At 49.8% G+C, this 23,536-nt stretch overlaps 2 protein-coding genes across 2 annotated transcripts in view; both read right to left on the reverse strand.

Moving 5' to 3' along the window:
• The window catches only part of LOC131094071 (M1-specific T cell receptor alpha chain-like), a 244,243-nt gene that overhangs the window by 73,954 nt on the left and 146,753 nt on the right, over window positions 1-23,536 (reverse strand). The gene's annotated exons all lie outside the window — the stretch shown is intronic.
• LOC131094069 (Ig heavy chain Mem5-like) overlaps window positions 11,096-23,536 on the reverse strand; it is a 28,604-nt gene continuing 16,163 nt past the window's right edge. The window contains exons 5-7 of the mRNA XM_058041541.1: window positions 12,052-12,159; window positions 11,638-11,754; window positions 11,096-11,554 (exon numbers count right to left, since the gene is read on the reverse strand). Coding sequence (XP_057897524.1) covers window positions 11,639-11,754; window positions 12,052-12,159 — 224 coding nt within the window. The 3' untranslated portion in view covers window positions 11,096-11,554; window position 11,638. The remainder of the gene's footprint in view (window positions 11,555-11,637; window positions 11,755-12,051; window positions 12,160-23,536) is intronic.

The raw sequence follows: 23,536 nt of genomic DNA on the forward strand, positions 1-23,536 counted from the left end.
ACATCGGGAATACAATCATTTACTGGGCAAACACGGAATGAAAAAGGTTTTGGCTCTACTGGTGTTACACTTTTGACTGTGGATTTACAAAATAGACCAAAGCAAAAAGTTAAAATTACTTATGGGCATCAAAGCATAACCCTTTATGGATTATTGGATACAGGAGCAGACACCAGCATCATTTCTCCAGAAGCGTGGCCACAACATTGGCCTCTATTTCCATCATCAAACATGCTCACAGGAGTAGGAGGATTTACATTGGCAAGCAGATCGCCACTTTTGTCTGTGTGCATTGAGAATCAACAAGTATCTGCTGTGTTTTCAATTGTTCAACTGCCTCCTACAGTTTCCTGTTTAATTGGAAGGGACATTTTAACACAATTGGGAGTGGTGTTAACTAACCATCACCCTTTGGGCCTCTGGTGGACCGCCTCACGGAGGAGGACAAGGAGCGACTGGGGAAGAAACTGCTTCTAGTCCTACGACCGCTACTGTTACAATTGAAGGGGTACTTGGAAGCGGTGGGCAGAGCACTGACACATCACTACCGGACAGCCCAGGAGTTGATTTGTTTTATTGACTCATTATCAACTTTTCTCTTAACAAATCCAGCGGAAGAACATTGCCTTGACTGTCACAATCCACATTGTGCTGCCTGGATAGCCCTACGTTGTGGGAGTTGTGAAAGAACTTTTTGGATAGAACAATCACGATTATGGGATTTGTGGTGTCACATTTGTAAGCACGAGCACACGTGGGGTAAAAGCTGGCAAGATGAATTAAGGAGACAAACAGCGCAAAATGCATATATAGCTTTAAATCTTTATGAATCTCCTGAACAGAAAATTCTTGCTTATTATCGATGGGAGGTACAATGTATTGTGAATGGAATTAAGGTTCAAAGTAAATCACATATAGTTTCTATAAGGTGTAGGAAATTAGTACCTTTAACGCAGCATTCAATTGTAGGACCCTTCAAGGGGAATCCTGATAGAGCATTAGATTGCTGCATTGACAAGTTGCAAAAATTGAGTTTGCAAGTGGCAGGACCAGTAAAATCAGGAGCAGCAAGATTGAAGACAGATAAGAAAAAGAAGGCAAAAAGGGAACGGTCTCATTTGAATAGGGGTATCAGTGATTGCTAATTAATTTTCTATGATTAGGACAATTTTACAGTTGTGGGACCCTCGGGAAGATATAGTTGTTGATGAAGATAATGAACAAGAACTACGATTACGAAATAAGATATGCCTTGTATTAAAGAAAGAGCTTGAACTATTAGCCTCATATAGTAAAAAAGCTGAAGAGGCTTTGCAATCACCACCATTGAATTGGTTGCATTGGATTGAAGAAACAGACTTTTATACTGGTCCTTACTTGCATTCACTTCCTTGTTATGTTTGTAAAAGGGATGTTGATAAGTGCTATGCATGGATAGCTTTGCATTGTGCAGATTGTAATCAGGTTGATTGATATTCACAGAGGTCAATAGGATATTTATGGTGTGCACCTTGTTTTGGAAGGTGGATTTGAAATTTTATCTGGGTTAGAGCTCTTGAACAAAGTACTGGCCTGCCAGGACGGACAGGATTACAGCTTTTTGAGAGTACAGAACAAGTGGTCATAGCATATCTTAGGTGGAAGTTGCAGGAAATACTTAGAATATTTGAAATTAATAAAGCCTCACACATCATAGCAGCTCGCTGTAAGGCTGATTTGCCTTCAAACTTATCTCATGCTATACCTGTGAGCAAGGATGCTGATTTAGAATTAGATCAGTATATTCAAAAATTGACTAAGCCTTACAATAGACAATCTAGCAAACCAGGGAAAAGACAGCGAAGAAAGGAAAAACAAAGGAAGCAGAAAGAAAAATGAGGTTTGTTCTTGTTATACTGCTCAATGCTGTAGCAAGTGAAGCAGTAGGAATAACACACTTTAGTCAACCAAGAGAAAATTTATGGGTGACACTTGCTAATCAAACTAACCAATCATCACTTTGTCTTAGTCTTGGAGGAGTCACTAACCCATTTCGAACATGCCTGGTGGGACCTCCGGTGTGGTCTCCTGGAGAATTTTGCAGTTTGATAAACAATCAAACCTTATGTATGTCTAACATATCAAACATCACATTGCCAGTACAACAAGGGTATACTGCAGGTCAGAGTAATGGCTATCGTCAATGCTTACTAATCCAATCACTTAACACCTCTTTGCATTCTCCTCCTGAAGAATTGGATCTTTTTGGAAGTACAAACACCAGTATGTCTAACACTACAGCTGGCGGATGGTTTAGCTTCAAATTTTCGGATGCTCAGAATTTAAACCAACCTAAAGAAACATGGGCCACTCTAGATTCATCCCTGAATGTGAGTAAATTGTCTGCACAGCATTACAGTCAATGTAACGGCACAAATATCACGGCACCAATGAAATTACCCACAGGAATATTTTTGATTTGTGGAGACAGGGCGTGGAATGGTATACCAGCTAAACCACAGGGTGGACCCTGTTATTTGGGAAAATTGTCATTGTTTCACCCTAATGTGTCTTTGCTAATGCAGCTGAGTCAAAATTCAAACAGGAAAAGACGTAGCATACATGATTTAGACTGCAGCCAGATAGGAGATCCACAGTTTTGGGGTACATTCAAACAAGTGGTGGTTTCAACTATCTTGCCAGGAGGATCTGCTAATAAAGCTATGAATTTAGTAAAACAATTAAGCTGGGCAAAGGATGAGCTGAACAAGACATCACAAATCCTAGACATGCTAACTGCAGATGTGCAGAGTGTTAACCATGCTGTTTTGCAAAATAGAGCCGCTGTAGATTTTTTGCTCTTAGCACAAGGGCATGGATGTGAAGAGTTCGAGGGAATGTGTTGCATGAATCTGTCTGATCATTCAGTGTCCATTCACACTAAGATAAAAGAACTGCAAGAGGGACTTCACAATCTCAAGGAAGAAGAAGGTTTAGGAATTGACGAATGGCTTAAAAGCTTAGGACTTGGGCTATGGCTGAGGAACCTTGTGACATATACTATAGGACTGCTGGGTGTAATTTTACTGTTTTTGCTTATTTTGCCTTGTATCTTTAACTGTATTCAAAACATGGTCAGCCGTACAATAGCAAAAACCTAGCAAACTAACCTTCTTGCTCAAGAAGAAAACGGGGGAAATGTGGAGAGTATTATTAATAATTGGTTAACTGAGAAAGGCCATGCTGACATAATGCCGCTGGTTAAGCTGAGAGAGGGAAGTCAGCAGTCAGTAAGCTGAAAGGAGAAGTCAGCAGTCGGTGACCAATGACAGGCAAGGACAGAATGCCCTTGCCGCAACACGAGGATAGGGAAGAGAGATTCTTCCTGAGAATATGTAGAAAGTATCAAAAGTATAACCATAAGAATGCCGAAGTAGGCGTAGTTGCTGATATGTAACTAACCAATCCAGAGCTCAACTTTTGCAATATGTATGAAGCTCATTATGAACTGTATTTAACCTGCTGTACTGATCAATAAAATTGGACCTGTGATGATCTAATTGATGTCCTGGTCTCCTTCCGTTGACATAGATGGGAGGAAATTCAATTGGGAAAAGATGAGTAGAAGCTCTTTCTTTCTCCCTTGCACAAACCAAAGGCCAGTGCTGGAGGACAGTAAGGGATTCATGTGACAAATTTCCCTGCCATCAATTTCTTGTCTGTACTTAATGAACCGAGATCACCCAGGCTCTCCTTATATGTCAGCTGTTCCCTCCCTTGTGTTCATGGCCCTTCACTGCATTTCTTCCTCTTTGTCCATGTCCTTCCCAGGCTTGGGAGCCCAACATGGGACACATTGGTCCCCAGTCCCAGCAGTGCTGAGCTGAAGAGGATTCCTCCCCAGTGAGCAAGGAGTCAGGACAACAAGCCAGGAGGCTGCATGGACAAACGAGGCTGGGAAAACATGGGCCCAGTGCTGAATGGGATGGGGACCAGGTGACAGAGGATATGGGACAGGACTGAGGTCCTGAATGCTTTATTCACCTCAGGCTTCAGCAGCCAGATCAGCCTTCAGGAATTCATTTTCCCAGAGCCCAGGAGGAGAGGCCAGGAGGAGGAATATGTACCCTTGCACAATCCATATCACTGAACCATGACCATAATGAAAGGATTTGTGCAGAAGGTTTCCAGGGAAGTCAGTGCTGGGAGCTCATCTGAATGAAGAATGCACAACATCCACTCTCTCCTCACCCAGCAAGACCCTTTGTCTCATTGTAGAATGCTGTCAATGTGGCTAAGCCCAATTCCCACTTCCCAAACCCATGCTGACTGTCCCTGAGGAACAAGGGCTGGAAACCAAGGCAAGGTACAGAGGAGAAATGAGACTGTGCTGGACAGGAGCCCTGGCAAGGTGCACTAAACCTGCACTTCCCCAAAGTGCAGCCTCTGCACCTTCCAGCAAAGATCATCCTGCACCATCAATGGAACCAGCCCTTCCTGCAGCCCTCCCTCCAGTGCCTTTTAGTGCCACCCAGCCAGAGGGAGGTTTCCTGCACCTGCCATTGCCTGACAAGAGCCCTGGGGAGCAGCTGCCAGAAAGAAATGCTGAGAGATCTGTCTTCCCCATCTGCTGGTTTTTTGTTCACTCTGCTGCAGATCTGCTCCAGGGTGATTCTTGCTCCACAGTAATACATTGCTGCATCGCCTTGTTCTGCTGCCAGGAGCTGCAGTGTGGTCCTGGGATTCTGCACTCTTCCCTTAAAGCGGTTTTTGAATCCTTCTCCATAGGCATCCTCTTCTTCGTAAATCCATTCCAGAGAGCCCCGTGGGCTCTGACGGTACCAGTTCATGTAGTTACTGTTCCAATCACCTTCCTTCATGCTGCAGTGGAAGGTGACTTCATCTCCCTCTCGCACGGTCACTTCCCTGGGCTGCTGCTCCAAGGCCACCTGGCCAGTGACTGCTGCAGTGACTGCTGCAAGAAGGAGCCACGTTGACTCTAAAATCCAGGAAAGGACGGGGCAATGCTGGTGGGGCTTTGGACTGGCACTGGACCTGTGGGAGGACAAAATCCTCCTCTTGGAAGCCAGCTGACACAGATAGGCAGAGCTGGTGGCAGCTAGCATGGCTCACAAGGAAGAAGACACCACATTTCATTCCTTCCATTTCCCAGCCACACAGGAACCTTCTTCTGATTTTCCTCAAAGAAGCAGGAAGGATTTACACCATTGGGAAATAAATCTCTTTGTCCGTGCCAAGACAGGATGGTGAGGCACCCACTGTCCTGTCCCTGAAGCTGCTCTGGGCGAGCAGAGCACAGCCAAAGGGCTGTCGCAGGCAGTGGGGCTGTGCCCTGTGCTGCCATGGCCCAGCTGCTCTGTGCCAGAGGGGCCGCAGTGCCCCAGGAGCAGTGTCCAGTGCCAGGGCCAAGCGCTGGGCCCCGAGATCGGAGTGCAGCAGGGAGGTGCCCTGCGTGTGCCCAGGCTGCAGAGCAGGCAGCTGGCACGCAGGTGCCCAGCTCAGAGGCACCAGAGGAGCAGGGCTGCTCTCCCCGTGCTCCACGGGCATGGCTGGGCAGCTGGAGCCGGGGCACAGCTGCGGCTGCAAGCGCTCAGCACAGCTGCCCAGAGCCCTGCAGAGCCCAGGGCCACGCTCAGCTCCCGGGGCCAGCAGCCCTTGCCTGCACTTACCTACAATGGGCAAGAAGCCCACGCACAGGGCACTCCACATGGCCAGGCCCGCTCTCCGTGGCCTCTCTGCAGCTTCTCTGCGCCTGCACAACAGCTCTGCCCACACCTGCCCTGCCTGGGCCTCTGGCACTGCTCTCAGGCCCAGGCCCTGCTGGTCCCTCCCTCTGCCTGTGACAGCACTGAGGGGGAGAGGAGGGGCACCAGGAGCACAGCTTGAAGCTCTTGCTGCCCTCCTGGCTGTCTCTCACCCTGCATGTTCCCCATCTTTCTGTGAAGCCCTCTCCATATTCACACTTTGTGTGATCCTGTGAAAGAGCCTCAGGCTTGATTTGGAGTGGCTCAGTGGGAATATTAAATTGAGAAATTCCATTCCTAAACCACAACAGCCTCATTTGGCATTCAGTATTAGGCATGAAGGGTTGAGATAAGAACAGATCTGCCCAGAGTGGGCTGCAGACCAATCTGATCTCAGCATTAGTTTTATCAGGTATGGAGCCACTGGTGCCAATGCTGCTGGGGCTGTTCCTGTGGCTGTGGGACCTAACCCTGACTATGTTCCCATATGAGCCCCCCATGATGATATTGTGCAGGGCTGTCGGCACTGAGAAGGGGATTGGGAACATGACAGAAATTCTCAGCCTCTGGAGGTGGCTCATGCCAAGTGTTAGAGAAAGATACTGTCCCAAGGATGATCTAGTAGTGCTCCCAGGTTCTACTCTGGGCACAGACTTTCATCAAAATAAAACTGTGTGTGCACAATGCCTGTTAGAGGTGTCCACTTAATGAGGGATGGGGTGTCTCTACTCCAGACAAGTAGAAAGGTAGAAGGGCTGAGAGCCAAGGAGTGGTGCAGAGCAGAAATGAGATTGTGCTGGACAGGAGCCCTGGCAAGGTACACTAACCCTGCACTTGCCCAAACTGCAGCCTCTGCAGTTCCCAGCACAGATCCTCCTGCACCATCAATGGCACCAGCCCTTCCAGCAGCCCTCCCTCCAGTGCCTTTTAGTGCCACCCAGCCAGAGGGAGGTTTCCTGCACCTGCCATTGCCTGACAAGAGCCCTGGGCAGCAGCTGCCAGAAAGAAATGCTGAGAGATCTGTCATCCCCATCTGCTGGTTTTTGGTTCACTCTGCTGCAGAGCTGCTACAGGGTGATTCTTGCTCCACAGTAATACGTTGCTGCATCCCCTAGCTCTGCTGCCAGGAGCTGCAGTGTGAAGCTGTTCTTGGAGCTCTCCACTCTTCCCTTAAAGCGATCTTGGAAACCATCTCCATAGGCATCACCCTCCAAGTAAATCCATTCCAGAGAGCCCCGTGGGCCCTGACGGTACCAGTACATGAAGTAGGTGCTCATACGATCTCCATTCATGCTGCAGTCAAAGGTGAATTCATCTCCCTCTCGCACGGTCACTTCCCTGGACTGCTGCTCCAAGGCCACCTGGCCAGTGACTGCTGCAGAGAACAAGAACGAGCCAAAGTCACTCCAAGTCACATTAATGGTCACGGCAATGCTGATGGGGCTTTGGACTGGCACTGGACCTGTGAGAGGACAAATCCTCCTCTTGGAAGCCAGCTGACACAGATAGGCAGAGCTGGTGGCAGCTGAAAAGGCTCACAAGGAAGGAGACTCCTCATTTCCCTCCTTCCTTTTCCCAGTCTGACAGGAAGCATTTTCTGATTTTCCCCAAAGAAGCAGGAAGGATTTACAACATGGGACAATAAATCCGTTTGTCCTTGCCAAGACAGGATGGTGAGGTACCCACTGTCCTGTCCCTGAAGCTGCTGTGGGTGAGCAGAGCACAGCCAAAGGGCTGTCGCAGGCAGTGGGGCTGTGCCCTGTGCTGCCATGGCCCAGCTGCTCTGTGCCAGAGGGGCCGCAGTGCCCCAGGAGCAGTGTCCAGTGCCAGGGCCAAGCGCTGGGCCCCGAGATCTGAGTGCAGCAGGGAGGTGCCCTGCGTGTGCCCAGGCTGCAGAGCAGGCAGCTGGCACGCAGGTGCCCAGCTCAGAGGCACCAGAGGAGCAGGGCTGCTCTCCCCGTGCTCCACAGGCATGGCTGGGCAGCTGGAGCCGGGGCACAGCTGCGGCTGCAAGCGCTCAGCACAGCTGCCCAGAGCCCTGCAGAGCCCAGGGCCACGCTCAGCTCCCGGGGCCAGCAGCCCTTGCCTGCACTTACCTACAATGGGCAAGAAGCCCACGCACAGGGCACTCCACATGGCCAGGCCCGCTCTCCGTGGCCTCTCTGCAGCTTCTCTGCGCCTGCACAACAGCTCTGCCCACACCTGCCCTGCCTGGGCCTCTGGCACTGCTCTCAGGCCCAGGCCCTGCTGGTCCCTCCCTCTGCCTGTGACAGCACTGAGGGGGAGAGGTGGGGCACCAGGAGCACAGCTTGAAGCTCTTGCTGCCCTCCTGGCTGTCCCTCACTCTGTGTGCTGCAGTAACAGACCATTTGTTGGGCAGGAAATGCTGTGTTGAACTAAAGGTGATGAGGTTCTGAGGGCCCAGCCCTGGCTTCAGCAGCCTCAGGCTTCAGCAGCCAGATCAGCCTACAATAATTTCATTTCCCACAGCCCAGGAGGAGAGACCAGGAGGAGGAATATGTACCCTTGCACAATCCATGTCACTGAACCATGACCATAATGAAAGGATTTGTGCAGAAGGTTTCCAGGGAAGTCAGTGCTGAGAGCTCAACTGAATGTAGAATGCACAACATCCACTGTTTCGTCACTCAGCAAGACCATTTGTCTCACTGTAGAATGCTGTCAATGTGGCTAAGCCCAATTCCCACTTGTCAAATCATGCTGACTGTCCATGAGGAAAAAGGGCTGAGAACCAAGGCAAGGCACAGAGGAGAAACGAGACTGTGCTGGACAGGAGCCCTGGCAAGGTGCACTGACACTGCACTTGCCCAAACTGCAGCCTCTGCAGTTCCCAGCACAGATCCTCCTGCACAGTCAATGGCAGCAGCCCTTCCTGCAGCCCTCCCTTCAGTGCCTTTTAGTGCCACCCAGCCTGAGGGAGGTTTCCTGCCATTGCCTGGGCCTCTGGCACTGCTCTCAGGCCCAAGCCCTGCTGGTCCCTCCCTCTGCCTGTGACAGCACTGAGGGGGAGAGGAGGGGCACCAGGAGCACAGCTTGAAGCTCTTGCTGCCCTCCTGGCTGTCTCTCACCCTGCGTGGTCCCCATCTTTCTGTGAAGCCCTCTCCATGTAAACACTTTGTGGTATCCTGTGAAAGAGCCTCGGGCTTGATTTGGAGTGGCTCAGTGGGAACACTAAATAGGGAAATTCCTTTTCTAAATCCCAACAGCCTCATTTGGCATCCAGTGTGGGGCATGAAGGGTTGAGATAAGGACAGATCTGCCCCGAGTGGGCTGCAGACCAATCTGATCTCAGCATTAGTTGTATCAGGTATGGATCCACTGGTGCCAATGCTGCTGGGGCTGTTCCTCTGGCTGTGGGACCTAACCCTGTGGGTGTTCCCATATGAGCTCCCCATGATGATATTGTGCAGGGCTGTGGGCACTGAGAAGGGGATTGGGGAGAGGACAGAAACTCTCAGCCTCTGGAGATGGCTCCTGTCAAGTGTTAGAGAAAGATATTGTCCCAAGGATGATCTAGTAGTGCTTCCAGGCAGGTGGAACTCCATGGCCAGAGACTATTTGTCATCAAAATAAAACTGTGTGTGCACAGTGCCTGTTAGAGGTGTCCACTTAATGAGGGCTGGTGTGTCTCTACTCTGTCTCCTTGCCGATTATGTTTCAATACAGGTCACAAGAGAGGAATTTCTCTGATTCTGGGAGGCTTTGGCGTAGCCAGGAATCAACTAAGACCCGCCCTACAGAAATCCCAGATTTGACATCTATTTTCAATGTTATGCTTTGGAAAGACAGACATGCCCAGGAGCTTTGAACTCCCCAGTCCTGAATAGTTTTGCACTGGGAAGATCAGGTTCCTATTACTTCAGTTCAGACCATATCTGCTGACTGAAATATAAGGCAAAGAGAGAACGAGAGCTTGCCTTACAGTCAGGTAATTAACCATACACTTTTTGAATTTCTCTTTGTGTTAGATCTAATTTTGTCAGGAAGTTTATAGGATTTTGTGGCACATAAGAGATACATCAGATTATAACTAGCAGATGGAGTAATATGATTATTACATTGCATTTTCAATGTGGCATAAGAAAACTGGAGGGTTCAGTGGTACAAAAACGTGCTTAGTGCTGCCCATTCTCATGGTGTTCTTCACTGTGTTTTCCCATGTAACCTCTTGGAGAAAGCTTTATTCTTTCAGCATGCTTTTAATGTTGTCTGCCACTGGAGAGAGCTCTCACCATTTTGACTTGAGCGGCAGGACAGATGTCAACTACCCCACTCCGTGTTTGAGAATCAAGGCATTACTTTCTTCTGGCTAGGAGATGCAATCAAAATAATTTCATCCACACATTGCATGGGTTGTGCAGAGAAAATCCGTCCATCGCACAATGCTTTCAGTAGAGTTTTCTTGTACTTCTACAGTCAAACCCTAGGGAAATTTATTGGTTCAAAGACCATTGGTCCCAAGTACCACAGGTTGTAGTGTTTGGTTTTTTATTGATCTCTACACATTCGATGTTATTTTGGTTCTCACCAGGCCTGATGTTTGGAGCTGATGTTCAGTAATGGTCGTTATCTTTTGAGTATCTTCTGTGCTCCTCCCAATCTGCTGAGATGTTTTTATATGTCTGCTGAAATTTCTTTATATACTTTTAGTCAGGGGTTTTGTTCACCTTTGCCCAGGGGAAAAGGAACTGAAGTTTCTTTTCAGAGGACTTTTCAGCACTCCAGGCCTGAGGGTGTGAGCTGAGCAAGCTCAGTGCAGCAGCCCTTGCTGTGGCCTGTGCAGAGGCTCTCTTGAGGGCTGCAGGAGCTCAGGCAGGGACAGCAAAGCCTTCTCTCCCCTTCAGGATGTGGTTAACTTGTGTTTTCAAAAGCAGGGGAGGGTTGATGCTGCCTGGTGTGACTGAGTCAGAAATGGTGACCACAGCATCCTGCCTGTAGCCTGTGAGAGGGGCATGAGCTGGGGAAGGTGTGGGCTGGGCTCTGTTAGCCCAGAGCCAAGTTGCTATGGAAACTATCACTCCATCAAACCACCCCAAATGATTTTCTGGTGGCCCCTTCCTCCTGTCCCTGAGTTCAAAACAGCAGCAGGGTTTCTTCTCTGCTGACAGGAGCATTTTCCTCCCTTGTGCCTTCAGCAAGGACTCTCCTCACTGAAGCTCCTGAATGTGCCAGAGACATTTCCCTGCACAAAGTCTGCAAAAGACAAATTCAGCCAACAAGAAATCTGCAATATCAAAGCTGTGTTTCGATCCCAGTGGGCTTTTAGGGTAGTTAGATTTCAGCAAGTTCCATCCTAGTGCCAGAAAAAAAAGCACAGAAAACACACAGCATTTTGTGCTCGCACAAGTTTTTTTTGTCACGATTACAGGAACCTAACATGCACATGCAATACATTTAGCAGAAGAAATACAGGCTTAATCAAGAAATGAACATTATCTAGTTGAATGAAATCACTTCAGATTCTACACAGCTCTTCTTATCTGCAATACACATTTTTATTACTAAATCTATCTAAATCCAAAGCTACAAATGGCAGCTACTTAGCAGGAGAATGAGGATAGATCCACTCTCCTCAGTGTTCAGAGGAGAGGAAACAGCAAAAGCACTTAAAACTCTTGAGTGTAAATCAGCTGGCCAGGCAGGAGTGCAGAGTGTTGCATGTCTTCAGGGGAAGGTGCTGCCTTGTGTCCTGGCTGGTCTCTGTCAGCAGCTCTGGCCCTGCTTGTTCAGCCCCCTTGTGCTGCTGGTTCATGTTCTTTCCTGCTCTTCTTTGGGTTCATTCCTCACGTCTGGAAGAGCAAAGGGAGGTTTAAAGTACATTTAATGAAATTGGGCCTCTGAACCAGTGATTGAGAGCTGTGAGCTGCCTTACCTCAGAAAAGAAATAACTTGATGCTCATGAGGGCATTGAAGGCGATGCTCTTTGCCAGCAGGACTCTCAAACCCAGCACAGTCATGGACAGCATGTTCACTCTCTGCCCTCCAGCATCTGCTCAGTGACCAGAAAAGAGGGGAGACATCATGGTCTGGGTTTTGGTGCTGTGTTCTTGGCAGAGAGTGGAAAATCCACAGGTGAGAGTTTCAGGGAAAGGAAGAGCAGCAAAGGAACAGCTGAGAGAGAATATGGCAACAACAGGGGAGCAACCTTGGAACAGTAACCTTGAAACAGCAGCCTGTGTGTGCTGAATGTGTTGTGTTCTGAGTCCTCTGCCCTGCAGAAAATACATTTCCATGCCTTTATCCACCAGAGAGCAATGTAACTTCACATCCTGTTTGGGTAACTCACCTTGTGCTGAGATGTTTGTGCTGTTGCAAACCCTCTCACTGGCCCCTGACTCTGTTCTGGTGCTGTTTGGTTCCCCAAATCCTGTTATTGGTTCTTCAGCCTCCTCTTCTGCAGCATGATAAAGAAAAGGCAATTTAAACTATATATACCATTTACACAGGATATAAAAATGTTTTGAGGACATTTCTCATAGAAAATCAAAGGAACATACTGACTGGGCCTCAGCTGGTCAGGAGTAATTCTGACATTAATATGAGGAGACAAGTGCTTTATGCAGTTGCAGGAGACAGAAAAATTCTTGCATTGTTTTGTTTTAATATTTGAATGACCTTCAGGACTAAAAAAGCAATCTCACCAAATATAACCATTAATTTAATAAAGAAACCCTCACAACACATCCCACCTTTAACTTTGTGTTGGTATTCAAAGGGCTGTTCCAGATTGTGCTGCAGGAGGTTTCCTGCTATAGGCAGGAATATTCTGTCATAAGGAAATTCACAGTTTAAAAAAATAGATTTTGTCTTTCTTCTTCTCCCCAGAAAAGTATCTCAAAGTAATTTAACAGTTGAAAAACCATTTCTTATAGATGCTTTGAAACACCTTTCCCTGCTCTCCCTGCTGAAATCCCAAATGTCTTTCTTATTTCTGTTGGCTGCCCAGGGCAGTGCTGTCCAGAAGGAGAACACCAAGCCCCACAGGCCACTGTCTCCAGAAATAAGTGACAGCTTGCCACCAAACTGTACCTGGCTGTGCTGTTATCATGAGGTCGGGTAATTTGGGGAATTTGGCCGTGCAGGTCACCTCTGTGTCTTTTGTCACCTTGACCACTTTAATTGCACTGTACAACCCCTGTGACGTCAAAATGGATGGGCTCTGTTCATAGACCACCTCCTGAGAGGGCATCTCCAATCTGAAGTTCTTTGTAGCGGAGTTCCTTGCCAAACAAGCTGCTTTCCCAGAGCTGCCACTTCCTTCCAGTTTCTTTGATTTCATCACAATGACTTGAGGGTCAGAGGTTTTTAAAATGTCTGAAAAGAAAAGCAAGGTTTGGACAGGATTGATTTTACTGCAGGCTTGCCTGGGTGCTCTGTGACCCAAATTTCACATGTACTCCATCTGTGACTAATTTGTAACATTCTCATTTACTCTTTTTTATGTCATTATTCCTTGTCATTAGAGGTACAAGTAACAAAAGAAGATTGCTGAAACTCACCACCAGCTGTCTCACAAAAAAACTATTGGTGTCAAAAAAATTTAGTTGCCAACAAATCATTGTGGTACCATAATTTGTTTATTAGAGAAAATATCCTTCTCTCTAGGTCAGGTCACAGGTGGAGATTCAAGGGTGATCTCAAAAACCAATGTCAGGATTTAACTCAGATTAGTAACTTGAATTAGAGTAAAACCATGGAACTGAAAGGAATCCTCCAGCAGCCTTCCTTGCCAGAAAGGGCTCAGCTTATGAAAAGTCTGACACATGCACAAAGATGGACGTGTCTGTTTCGACAGGAGCATCCTGAGGGGTCTCTTGGGGAAAGAGAGGTGCATGAGGCTTTTCATTTGGCAGGTTGTCTGCCTTGCAGGTGGGTCAAGAGATCCCTCAGCTCTAACATTTTGTTCATCCCAGGGTACTGCTGGAAGTTTGATCAAGGAGCTCTGATTTTACACCCTTTCCCCATCAGCCCTGTGCAACTGCTGAGGAACTGAGGTGAAAGACAAACCGTGCTCGGCCACAACTTCATGGGTCAGCTCTCCTGATCAAACAGGCAGAACTACACACTGTGCACACCTCCAGCAGCCAGACACCCACCAGAAATCCAACACTGCCTTCCCATGTGTTCTACCAAGCATTGGCCAGAGCCTGTCAGTCCTGTGCATTCTGTGTCCTCTGAGAAGACCTTGAAAGGCTTTTCATGTGGTCTCCTCTCCAGGCTTTGCAAACAGCCAGAACACAACCAGGCTGCTTCTCTGCAATAGCTCCCTGGGCAGGATCTTCAGCAAGCAATAATGCACACAGTGCAACTGTACTTCAGAGAGCAGAAGATTTCTTTTATCTGACCCCAGAATGGTCACAGTTGTCTCATGTGTCATCATTCCCTGAAAGTGCAGCCATGAATTCCTACCTCTGCTTGCTTCTGGAAGGGATTAATCTTTTATGTTTATGTTCAAATTTATTTGAACAAAAGGGGGAGGTTGCTGACATCCTGGAAACTTTCACTTCAACACATTAAGTTTTTCAACAGAGTCAAAAGGGACTTTGATACTTTAGGTTCAATGTCTTTTATTACCAAACATAATTCCAGAGTTTCTGTGCAGCTCTGAAAGTATCCTGTCATTAGCTAGGAAAAAAAATCATTCAACAGCAAGGAAAGAAGAGGTCTTTCTGCAGAATGGTAAATTTATATTCCTTTGTCCCTTTGGAATTGGAAGTGCAGTAAGATTTTTCCTAAATCTACATTTATTCCAATGCAACATATCGTACAGACATGGAGAGATATTAGGCAGCACCCAAAGCAGTCCCACATCTTTCTGGAGGGAGACCAGGAGGTTATAGGGATGTAAAATAACGTGGGATATTCTTGCCGCACTTAAAAGACATACAGACCTCTAAAAGCAAAGCAACAATGCCTGAGAGGTGTATCTGATACTTCAGGATCACAGACATCAATATCAAAAACCCTTCTGCCACCCCAACATTCACATTTCCCAAGAAAAGCTTGGGGTGACCTGCACCTTTATTGTTCCCCACAGAACTCCAAACAAATATGGAAGTTATGCTGCTTTTAATCCCTACTCCCCACATTGCACTTTTCAGAACCCACACAATTTGGTGGCCAATTTTCTTTCATTCTGGGAGTTCTTGGATATGAGGCACTTGTGGGAATTCAAGCCCAAGGCTATTTCACCTCCTTCCTGCTCTGTCCCCAGGGCAGTGGAATGCCTTACCTGGGGACACTGTCAGTGTGGTGGGGCCAGTGTCAAACCAGAACTTCTCCTACCAGGAGTTACAGATCTGTCTCAAAACTCCTCATGCTGGGAGCTCCTCACTGAGCTCTGCATTCCTGCCCCAAGTCAGTCAGTGCAAGCCCGCTGGAGAATTGGACACTGGACAGTGAATTTGGGCCAGAGTGCTGCCCAAAGTGGGAATAAGTTATCACAGGCTAAGCAGTGCCCTGCTGGTGTTTGGGGATCATGGAATAATGGTGCTGTGCAGAGTCAGCCCAGATGTTCCTGGGAAACCTTCCTGAGCAGATCCAAGCTGAGGGTTTGGCTTGAAAGCCTGGCTGCACAGCGAGTGCATTCAAGGGATTATTGCAGCTGAAAATTCTTTCAGTGAACCCAAACCTTTAAATTCCCGTGTTCTCCCACACATTAATTTACAATGAAGTTTTAGGAATAAAAAAATGTCACTTACTTGGTTCTACTGTGAGAGTCGTCCCTGGTCCAAATATAAGCTTAGCTATCCTCACACTGCTAAGGCTTATTCCAATAACTCACTCTTTTCTCATGATGTTCAAAAGTAAACAGGTGATGAACGGTCATTAGTCCTAATTATCCCTGGGTGGAAGTCCATGCGAGGATCCAGAGATAGATTTACTTGCAAAACTGGAAAGGGAAAAAATGTTAGTGGAATATTTTGGTGATTTCAAAAAGCCTGAGTATAGAACTTTCAAGTTCTCCCTTGCTTCCACCTTTTACAACCTTCATGAGCTTTATTATGTATCCAGGATACAAGGAAATATAGGAAGAATGTTGTTCTGCTCTTCTTAATCCTTAGAGTCACCCATCTCCTTTCTTTCCCGACATTTGTCACCTTCTTTCACTCATTTTGTTTTTGTACCGGTCCCTATGCTGTTTATATCACTGTGGTAAACCACCCCATAGCACAGTGATATAGTTCATAACAAAAACTGTGTCTGTTCCACTACACAGAATATTGCATTATACAAGCAGTCACATGACATCTTCAGTGGTTTAGGACCCAACGTACCACATAAAGAAACACCACATGGCTTTCAAGGGACTCAAATAATATCAGAGAGTTTGAGTTGTAAATGAGAACGTGGGTATTATGTGACACCTATGAAGGGTGTGATTGAGTTTAGGTGGACAGAAGTCAGAAAAACAATCAGTACCTCTGGTGTTCTCTCAGAGCATTTCTTACAATGCAGTCTAATGCCCCTATTACTGTTCTGGTGGGTAATAGCGGTAGTATGAACGGAGTTCTGGGATGTAGCAGACTGGCTCTAGGGGTATTGGGAGGAATGGATTAAAAACAGAATATGCAGGAGGGTCGTAAATTGCTGAAGTGACCTTCCAGCTGGAAATTACCCTTGACAGCCCAGGGTGAACTGCACCCAGGGATCCTCTAGCATGAACCAAGTTTACATGCCAGTGTCTCTCCTTGCCTCTAACTGGCTGTTGCTCAGGGATTCCCCTAGGTTAGCAAGGTCATGGAAATAAATGTACTCTGAGTGTGTCTGTGGCTGTTCCATATGCTGACAGTGCTGCCTCACACAGGTGGTTGTGGCTGTCCTAGTTTAAAAGACAGATGTCTGGCAAGGAAGGCGGGAACTACTCTTGGAATAGAGAATATGACCCCCTTCTCTCCAAAATATTAGAAATTTGAAATAAAGGGGCTTTCAAGGAAAGATAGGACGAGGAATAAAAGTTCTTTACCAGTATGTGTATATGTATAAAAACCCAAACAAACAGCAGCAGCAGCACCAAACAATACCACACACCCACGCCCGGCCTCTCATGGCCGTAGGCACTTTCCCCTTAGGTGCAGTTCCAGGCACAGCCAGCGGGGGCGCTGCTGGCTTCCGGCCGGGCAGGGTGGGTGCGGTGATTCCTCCACGCCAGCAGGGGGCGCTGTGGTGCGAGGTCTGCCGCCTCTCTGCATGTGTGTAATGGTGGGTGTGCAGGCAGGAGAGATGGAGAAGGGGCTCCCTTTAAAATCCCACAGCAGCAGCTGGTCCCGCGGTGTTTCTCCCTTGCACAAACCAAAGGCCAGTGCTGGAGGACTGCAAGGGATTCATGTGACAAATTTCCCTGGCAGCAATTTCTTGTCTGGACTAAATGCACCCAGATCTCCAGATCTCCTAGGCTCTCCTTGTATGTCAGCTGTTCCCTCCCTTGTGTTCATGGCCCTTCATTGCATTTGTTCCCCTCTGTCCATGTCCTTCCCAGGCCTGGGAGCCCAGCAGGGACACATTGGTACCCGGTCCCAGCAGTGCTGAGCTGAAGAGGATTCCTCCCCAGTGAGCAAGGAGTCAGGACAACATGTCAGGAGGCTGCATGGACAAACGAGGCTGGGAAAACGTGGGCCCAGTGCTGAATGGGATGGGGAAGAGGTGACAGAGGATATGGGACAGGGCTGAGGTCCTGAATGCTTTATTCACCTCAGGCTTCAGCAGCCAGATCAGCCTTCAGGAATTTCATTTCCCACCGCCCAGGAGGAAGCACATGTATCCTTGCATAATCCATGTCACTGAGCCTTTCTCTAGGCCCTAATGAAAGGATTTGTGCAGAAGGTTTCCAGGGAATTCAGTGCTGGGAGCTCAACTGAATGAAAAATGCACAACATCCAGTGATTCTCACCCAGCAAGACGCTTTGTCTCATTGTAGAATGCTGTCAATGTGGCTAAGCCAAATCCCCACTTCCGAAAGCCATTCTGACTGTCCTTGAGGAAAAAGGGCTGGAAGACAAGGCACAGAGGAGAAATGAGTCTGTGCTGAACAGGAGCCTTGGCAACGTGCACTAAACCTGCACTTGCCCAAACTGTAGCCTCGGCAGCTCCCAGCATAGATCGTCCTGCACCATCAATGGCACCAGCCCTTCCAGCAGCCCTCCCTCCAGTGCCTTTTAGGAAACCAGCCAGAGGGAGGTTTCCTGCACCTGCCATTGCCTGAGAACAGCCCTGGGGAGCAGCTGCCAGAAAGAAATGCTGAGAGATCTGTCTTCCCCATCTGCTGGTTTTTGGTTCACTCTGCTGCACAGCTGCTCCAGGGTGATTCTTGCTCCACAGTAATACGTTGCTGCATCCCCTTGCTCTGCTGCCAGGAGCTGCAGTGTGAAGCTGTTCTTGGAGCTCTCCACTCTTGCTTTAAAACGATTTTTTAAACCGTCTCCATAGTGACCAACCTCCCTGAATATCCATTCCAGAGAGCCCTGTGGGCCCTGACGGTACCAGTACATGTAGTAGGTGCCCATACGTTGTCCTTCCATGCTGCAGTGGAAGGTGACTTCATCTCCCTCTCGCACGGTCATTTCCCTGGGCTGCTGCTCCAAGGCCACCTGGCCAGTGACTGCTGCAGAGAGCAAGAACGAGCCACAGTCATTCCAAGATGCAGCAAAGGACAGAGCAATGCTAGCTGGGCTTTGGAGTGGCACTGGACATATGGGAGGGCAAACCCTCCTCTTGGAAGCCAGCTGACACAGATGGGCAGAGCTGGTGGCAGCTAGCAAGTACCTCACAAGGAATGATGCACCTCATTTCCCTCCTTCCTTTTCCAAGTCTGACAGAAAGCTTTTTCTGAATTTCTTCAGAGAGGCAGGAGGGATTTACACAACGCAGCAATAAATTCCTTTATCCTTGCTAAGACAGGATGGTGAGGCACCCACTGTCCTGTCCCTGAGGCTGCTGTGGGTGAGCAGAGCACAGCCAAAGGGCTGTCGCAGGCAGTGGGGCTGTGCCCTGTGCTGCCATGGCCCAGCTGCTCTGTGCCAGAGGGGCCTCAGTGCCCCAGGAGCAGTGTCCAGTGCCAGGGCCAAGCGCTGGGCCCCGAGATCTGAGTGCAGCAGGGAGGTGCCCTGCGTGTGCCCAGGCTGCAGAGCAGGCAGCTGGCACGCAGGTGCCCAGCTCAGAGGCACCAGAGGAACAGGGCTGCTCTCCCTGTGCTCCACAGGCATGGCTGGGCAGCTGGAGCCGGGGCACAGCTGCGGCTGCAAGCGCTCAGCACAGCTGCCCAGAGCCCTGCAGAGCCCAGGGCCACGCTCAGCTCCCGGGGCCAGCAGCCCTTGCCTGCACTTACCTACAATGGGCAAGAAGCCCACGCACAGGGCACTCCACATGGCCAGGCCCGCTCTCCGTGGCCTCTCTGCAGCTTCTCTGCACCTGCACAACAGCTCTGCCCACACCTGCCCTGCCTGGGCCTCTGGCACTGCTCTCAGGCCCAGGCCCTGCTGGTCCCTCCCTCTGCCTGTGACAGCACTGAGGGGGAGAGGAGGGGCACCAGGAGCACAACTTGAAGCTCTTCCTGCCCTCCAGGGTATCTCTCCCTCTGTGTGGTGTAGGAACAAGCCATTTGTTGGGCAGGAATTGCTGTGTTGGGCTAAAGGTGCCGTGATTCTGAGGCGCCCGCCCTGGTCTTTCTCTCTGGCAGTCTCACAGGCTGTTGCTGGGACCTTGGAGGTGACCAGGGGGGCTGTCAGCTTGTCCTCCCCCTGCCCTGGCTCTGCTGGCCTGCTGCTCCCACATGGGACACCCCAGGATCTCAGCTCAGCTTGGCCAGGGCTCCCCTTGTCCAAAGTTCTCCTCACCCTCCTCCCTGCACTCTGGCCCTGCACCCTCCTGGCTCCCCAGTGATGACACTTCTCCAGCTGCCTCTTCCTCTCTAAGCCCGCCTGGACCCTGCCCTGCAGCAAAGGCAGCCCAGGACCCTGCAGGTGCTTTGCATGTTCCACTTAAGAAGAGACTGGAGCCAGACAGTCACCAGGCTGACTGCATGACAGAAAAACCTTGAACCTCTTCTGTAGCATAGAACATTGCAATTGGGACTCCGGAGAAGGAATGCCTCAGTGCTGGGAAAGGAGCTATGATGAAAGGCCAGGATCACTGGTGCTGCATGCGGATGGCACCTGATTTCTTAGGAACAGCCCTGAAGAACTTTAAATCTTGCTCAGAGGCTGGTTTTGCTTCTCCTGCTGTCTTGCCAGTGAGTGCCCTGGGTTGGGCAGGAAGCATGGATGGTACACATCAGCAACACTTTCGCCAGCTGAACAAAGGAGTTTTCCACTCTGTGATACTTGGTTCTCAGATGTACGGCTCACAGAAAGGAGGAAATGGGACATTTGGAGTGATGGCCTTTGTCTTCCCAAGGAGTCATTCTGTGAGAGAAAGACCAGTTTTCCTAGAAATTGCTAAAAATCTCACTATTGCTGGAGAAGTAGGGCAGAATGTCCTTATTTCTCCTGTACTGCAGACTCAGCTTTCTTTGTTTTTCAACTGTTGATGTGGAGCTTCTCTCCAAGTTTAAAAGGCTGTCAGAGCTGGACACGTTTAGCGTAGAGAAACAGAAGCTGGTTGGGGTTGCAGCTTTGAGAATGAGCCTGGCAGCAAACAGGGATAAAGTGGGAGCAAGGCATTTTCTAATTGCTCACAATTCTACTCTTAATCAAATTGACGATAAATCAGAATCCCTGCAGTGTGCAGTACAGGCCAGGAGTACCTGTGGTGCACAGCGCTGGCATCTGACTTCTTGGACACAGCCTTGACACCCATTGGCTCCAGCCCCTGGCAACTCTCACCTTCCCGACATCTAAGGCAGCCCCTGCCGGTCCCGGGAGGTTTGTGTTAAAGCTCATCTGCATTTCCTGTCTCCGTGGGATGGCACAGAAATACCGGGCAGAGTCCTGAGCTTGCAGGGGCCGTAAAGAGAGATAAGCCTTGGATCGGGAATTGTCCCGGGAAATCTCGGCGCGGCCCATCACTGCTACCCCATACTCCTTCGTAGTACCCCTGGGGCGGCTGATATAGGACACCCACTCTGGGCTGCCTCCGGGCGCCTGACGGTACCACCGAATGGTTCGATTTTCGAAGGCGAATCCGGATCCGCGGCAGGAGAGGGTGACGGAGTCCCCGGGCGCTCGCTGCCCTCCGCCGGCCTCCTCCAGCCTCGGCCGTGCCCAGAGCCCTGCGGAGGGAGAGCGCAGGGATCGGGCAGGGCGCGCCCGCGGACCGAGGGCGCTGTCCCGGTGTCCCGGTGCCCCCGGCCCGCCACAGCCACAGCCGCCAGCCCACAGCCCCTGTCCCTGGGTCTGCCCCGGCCTTTGCCCGTGTACCCTGCCCTGCCTCTGCTCCTGTCCTTTCCCCAGCCTCTGCCCTTGTCCCTGTTCCTGTTTTTGTTCTTGTCGCTGTCGCTGTCCCTCGTTCCCCGGGCCGGGCTCGCTGCCCTCCCCGCCCGGCTCTCACCTGCCGGCCACAAGGCCAAGGCCAAGGCCAGCAGCCCCGGCCCCGGCCCGGCCACCATCGCTGCGGGCGCCGCGGCAGCCGCACAGGAGCCGAGCGGAGCCGCGCTCGGGCCGCTCCCGCCCGGCCCCGCCCGGCCGGGGCAGCGCCGGCGCCTCTGCCCGCCCCGACACACCCGGCCCGGGCCCCGGGGCCGCGGCCCCGCCGGCGGGACAGGCAGCGCCGACCGCGCCCGGGCCGCGCACGCAAAGCAGCGCTGAGCGCTTGGACAGCGCCTTCTGCCGAAGGGACCCGCGGGCAACGCGCCCAGAAATTCGCCCTCTGTGTTCCACAGAAGGTCACTGGCATCCGGGACTGCCGTGGGCAAAATGCTGCCCGCAGCTGAGGGAGGCGATGGCTCCTCTCTCCTCCACACTGCTGAAACACTGCTCGGCTACTGGGGGCACATCCTGACTCCCCAGTTTGTCGTGTGAGTTGTTTTTCACCTGAGCATGGACACAAAGATGCTGATCATACAGTCAAGAAAGGAATTTATTTTTTTTATACTTTAACTAAGCACACAACTGTGCTGTCACCTAGTCCATGGCAAATCCTGCTGCAGAGAAATGCAGGTCAGATGTGTCCAGTGATTCTTGCTCGCATGATCCCTGAGCGCTTGTCCTGTGCTGGATCCTTACACCCTGGTGTCATGCAGGTGGTGCAGACGAGTGGTCAGTAGTGCAGGGAAGTTCATCCTTTGAAAGTCAGGCCCCATGTAGAGGCTGGAATTTCTCTGGAATTCAGACTGATTCCACTACTGGACATAGTTCAGTCTCTGGTTTCATTGAATGTTAAATCATCTACCAATTTTCCCTTGTTTTGGCGTATTCTGAGCTGGGAAGAGCTGCCTGGAGGTGGATGATCAGGACAAACCAGCCCTGAGGTCAGAGCTGCCAGTCTCAGTCACTGCTCTTTCTTCTAAGCAGGAGAGTATTGCAGTTAGCTCTTGACATTCCCAGCTTTTGTCACTGAGGACTTCCAGAAATAACTTGTGCTACAGGGGTGTTGAGGACAACCCTTTGTCCTCTTCAGGCTGCAATTTCAAAGCTGAAAAGGAACCAGGGAAACCGGCAAATGATACAAAGGAAATTTGGGCTGGGGAAACAAGAGGCACATAGAGGAATGAGGAGAGCTATTCTGCATGGGTTTGTTTTCTGTATTTGTGTTCTTTCCTGTTTCTGTGGCATGTGTTCTATCAGAACCTCGGGTTGTTGTTGTTCTGTAAGGCTGCAGACGCAGGTACAGGCTGCCAAGCTCCCTCATAAAGGCTCTGTGTGGTCATCAGACCGGATGCTGTTCTTTCTGCAGAGCAGAATGGCCATAAGCAAAGGGGAGCAGAAGAGGAACCAGCACTGTGGCACCACTGTGCCAGTGGGACGTCAGGAATTAATTCTCTATGTTGTTTGGGTTTTGCATGTTGGTTTTGCCATGATTTCTCAACTCTCTTTCTGTCAAAACACACATTTTCTCACTCCAACATTTTGTTCCTCTCCCCCATGACAGTGAGGGGGACTGAGTGAGCAGCTGTGTGGGGCTGAGCTGCATCATGGGGACAGGGGCAGGAGGTGCTCACAGCTTTGTCCTTGAATGTCCTCAAGAATGGAACTTACAGAGTCTCAGGTATTTCAACTCAGTGCCAGATCCGCCTCAACATTTTAATCTCCACGCTGAAGCAACCCAGATCTCCCAGGTTCTCCTTGTAAGTCAGCTGTTCCCTCCCTTCAGTTCACGGCCCTTCACTGCATTTGTTCCCCTCTGTCCATGTCCTTCCCAGGCTTGGGAGCCCAGCAGGGACACATTGGTACCCGGTCCCAGCAGTGCTGAGCTGAAGAGGATTCCTCCCCAGTGAGCAAGGAGTCAGGACAACATGTCAGGAGGCTGCACGGACAAACGAGGCTGGGAAAACGTGGGCCCAGTGCTGAATGGGATGGGGACCAGGTGACAGAGGATATGGGACAGGGCTGAGGTCCTGAATGCTTTATTCACCTCCGTCTTCTGCAGCCAGATCAGCCTAAAGGAATTTCATTTCCCACAGCCCAGGAGGAGAGACCAGGAGGAGGAATATGTCCCCTTGCACAATCCATATCACTGAGCCTTTCTCTAGACCATAATGAAAGGATTTGTGCAGAAGGTTTCCAGGGAAGTCAGTGCTGGGAGCTCATCTGAATGAAGAATGCACAACATCCACTGTTTCCTCACCCAGCAAGACCCTTTGTCTCACTGTAGAATGCTGTCAATGTGGCTAAGCTCAA

The sequence above is a fragment of the Melospiza georgiana genome, chromosome 28, assembly GCF_028018845.1.
Source record: "Melospiza georgiana isolate bMelGeo1 chromosome 28, bMelGeo1.pri, whole genome shotgun sequence".
Lineage (NCBI taxonomy): Eukaryota > Metazoa > Chordata > Aves > Passeriformes > Passerellidae > Melospiza > Melospiza georgiana.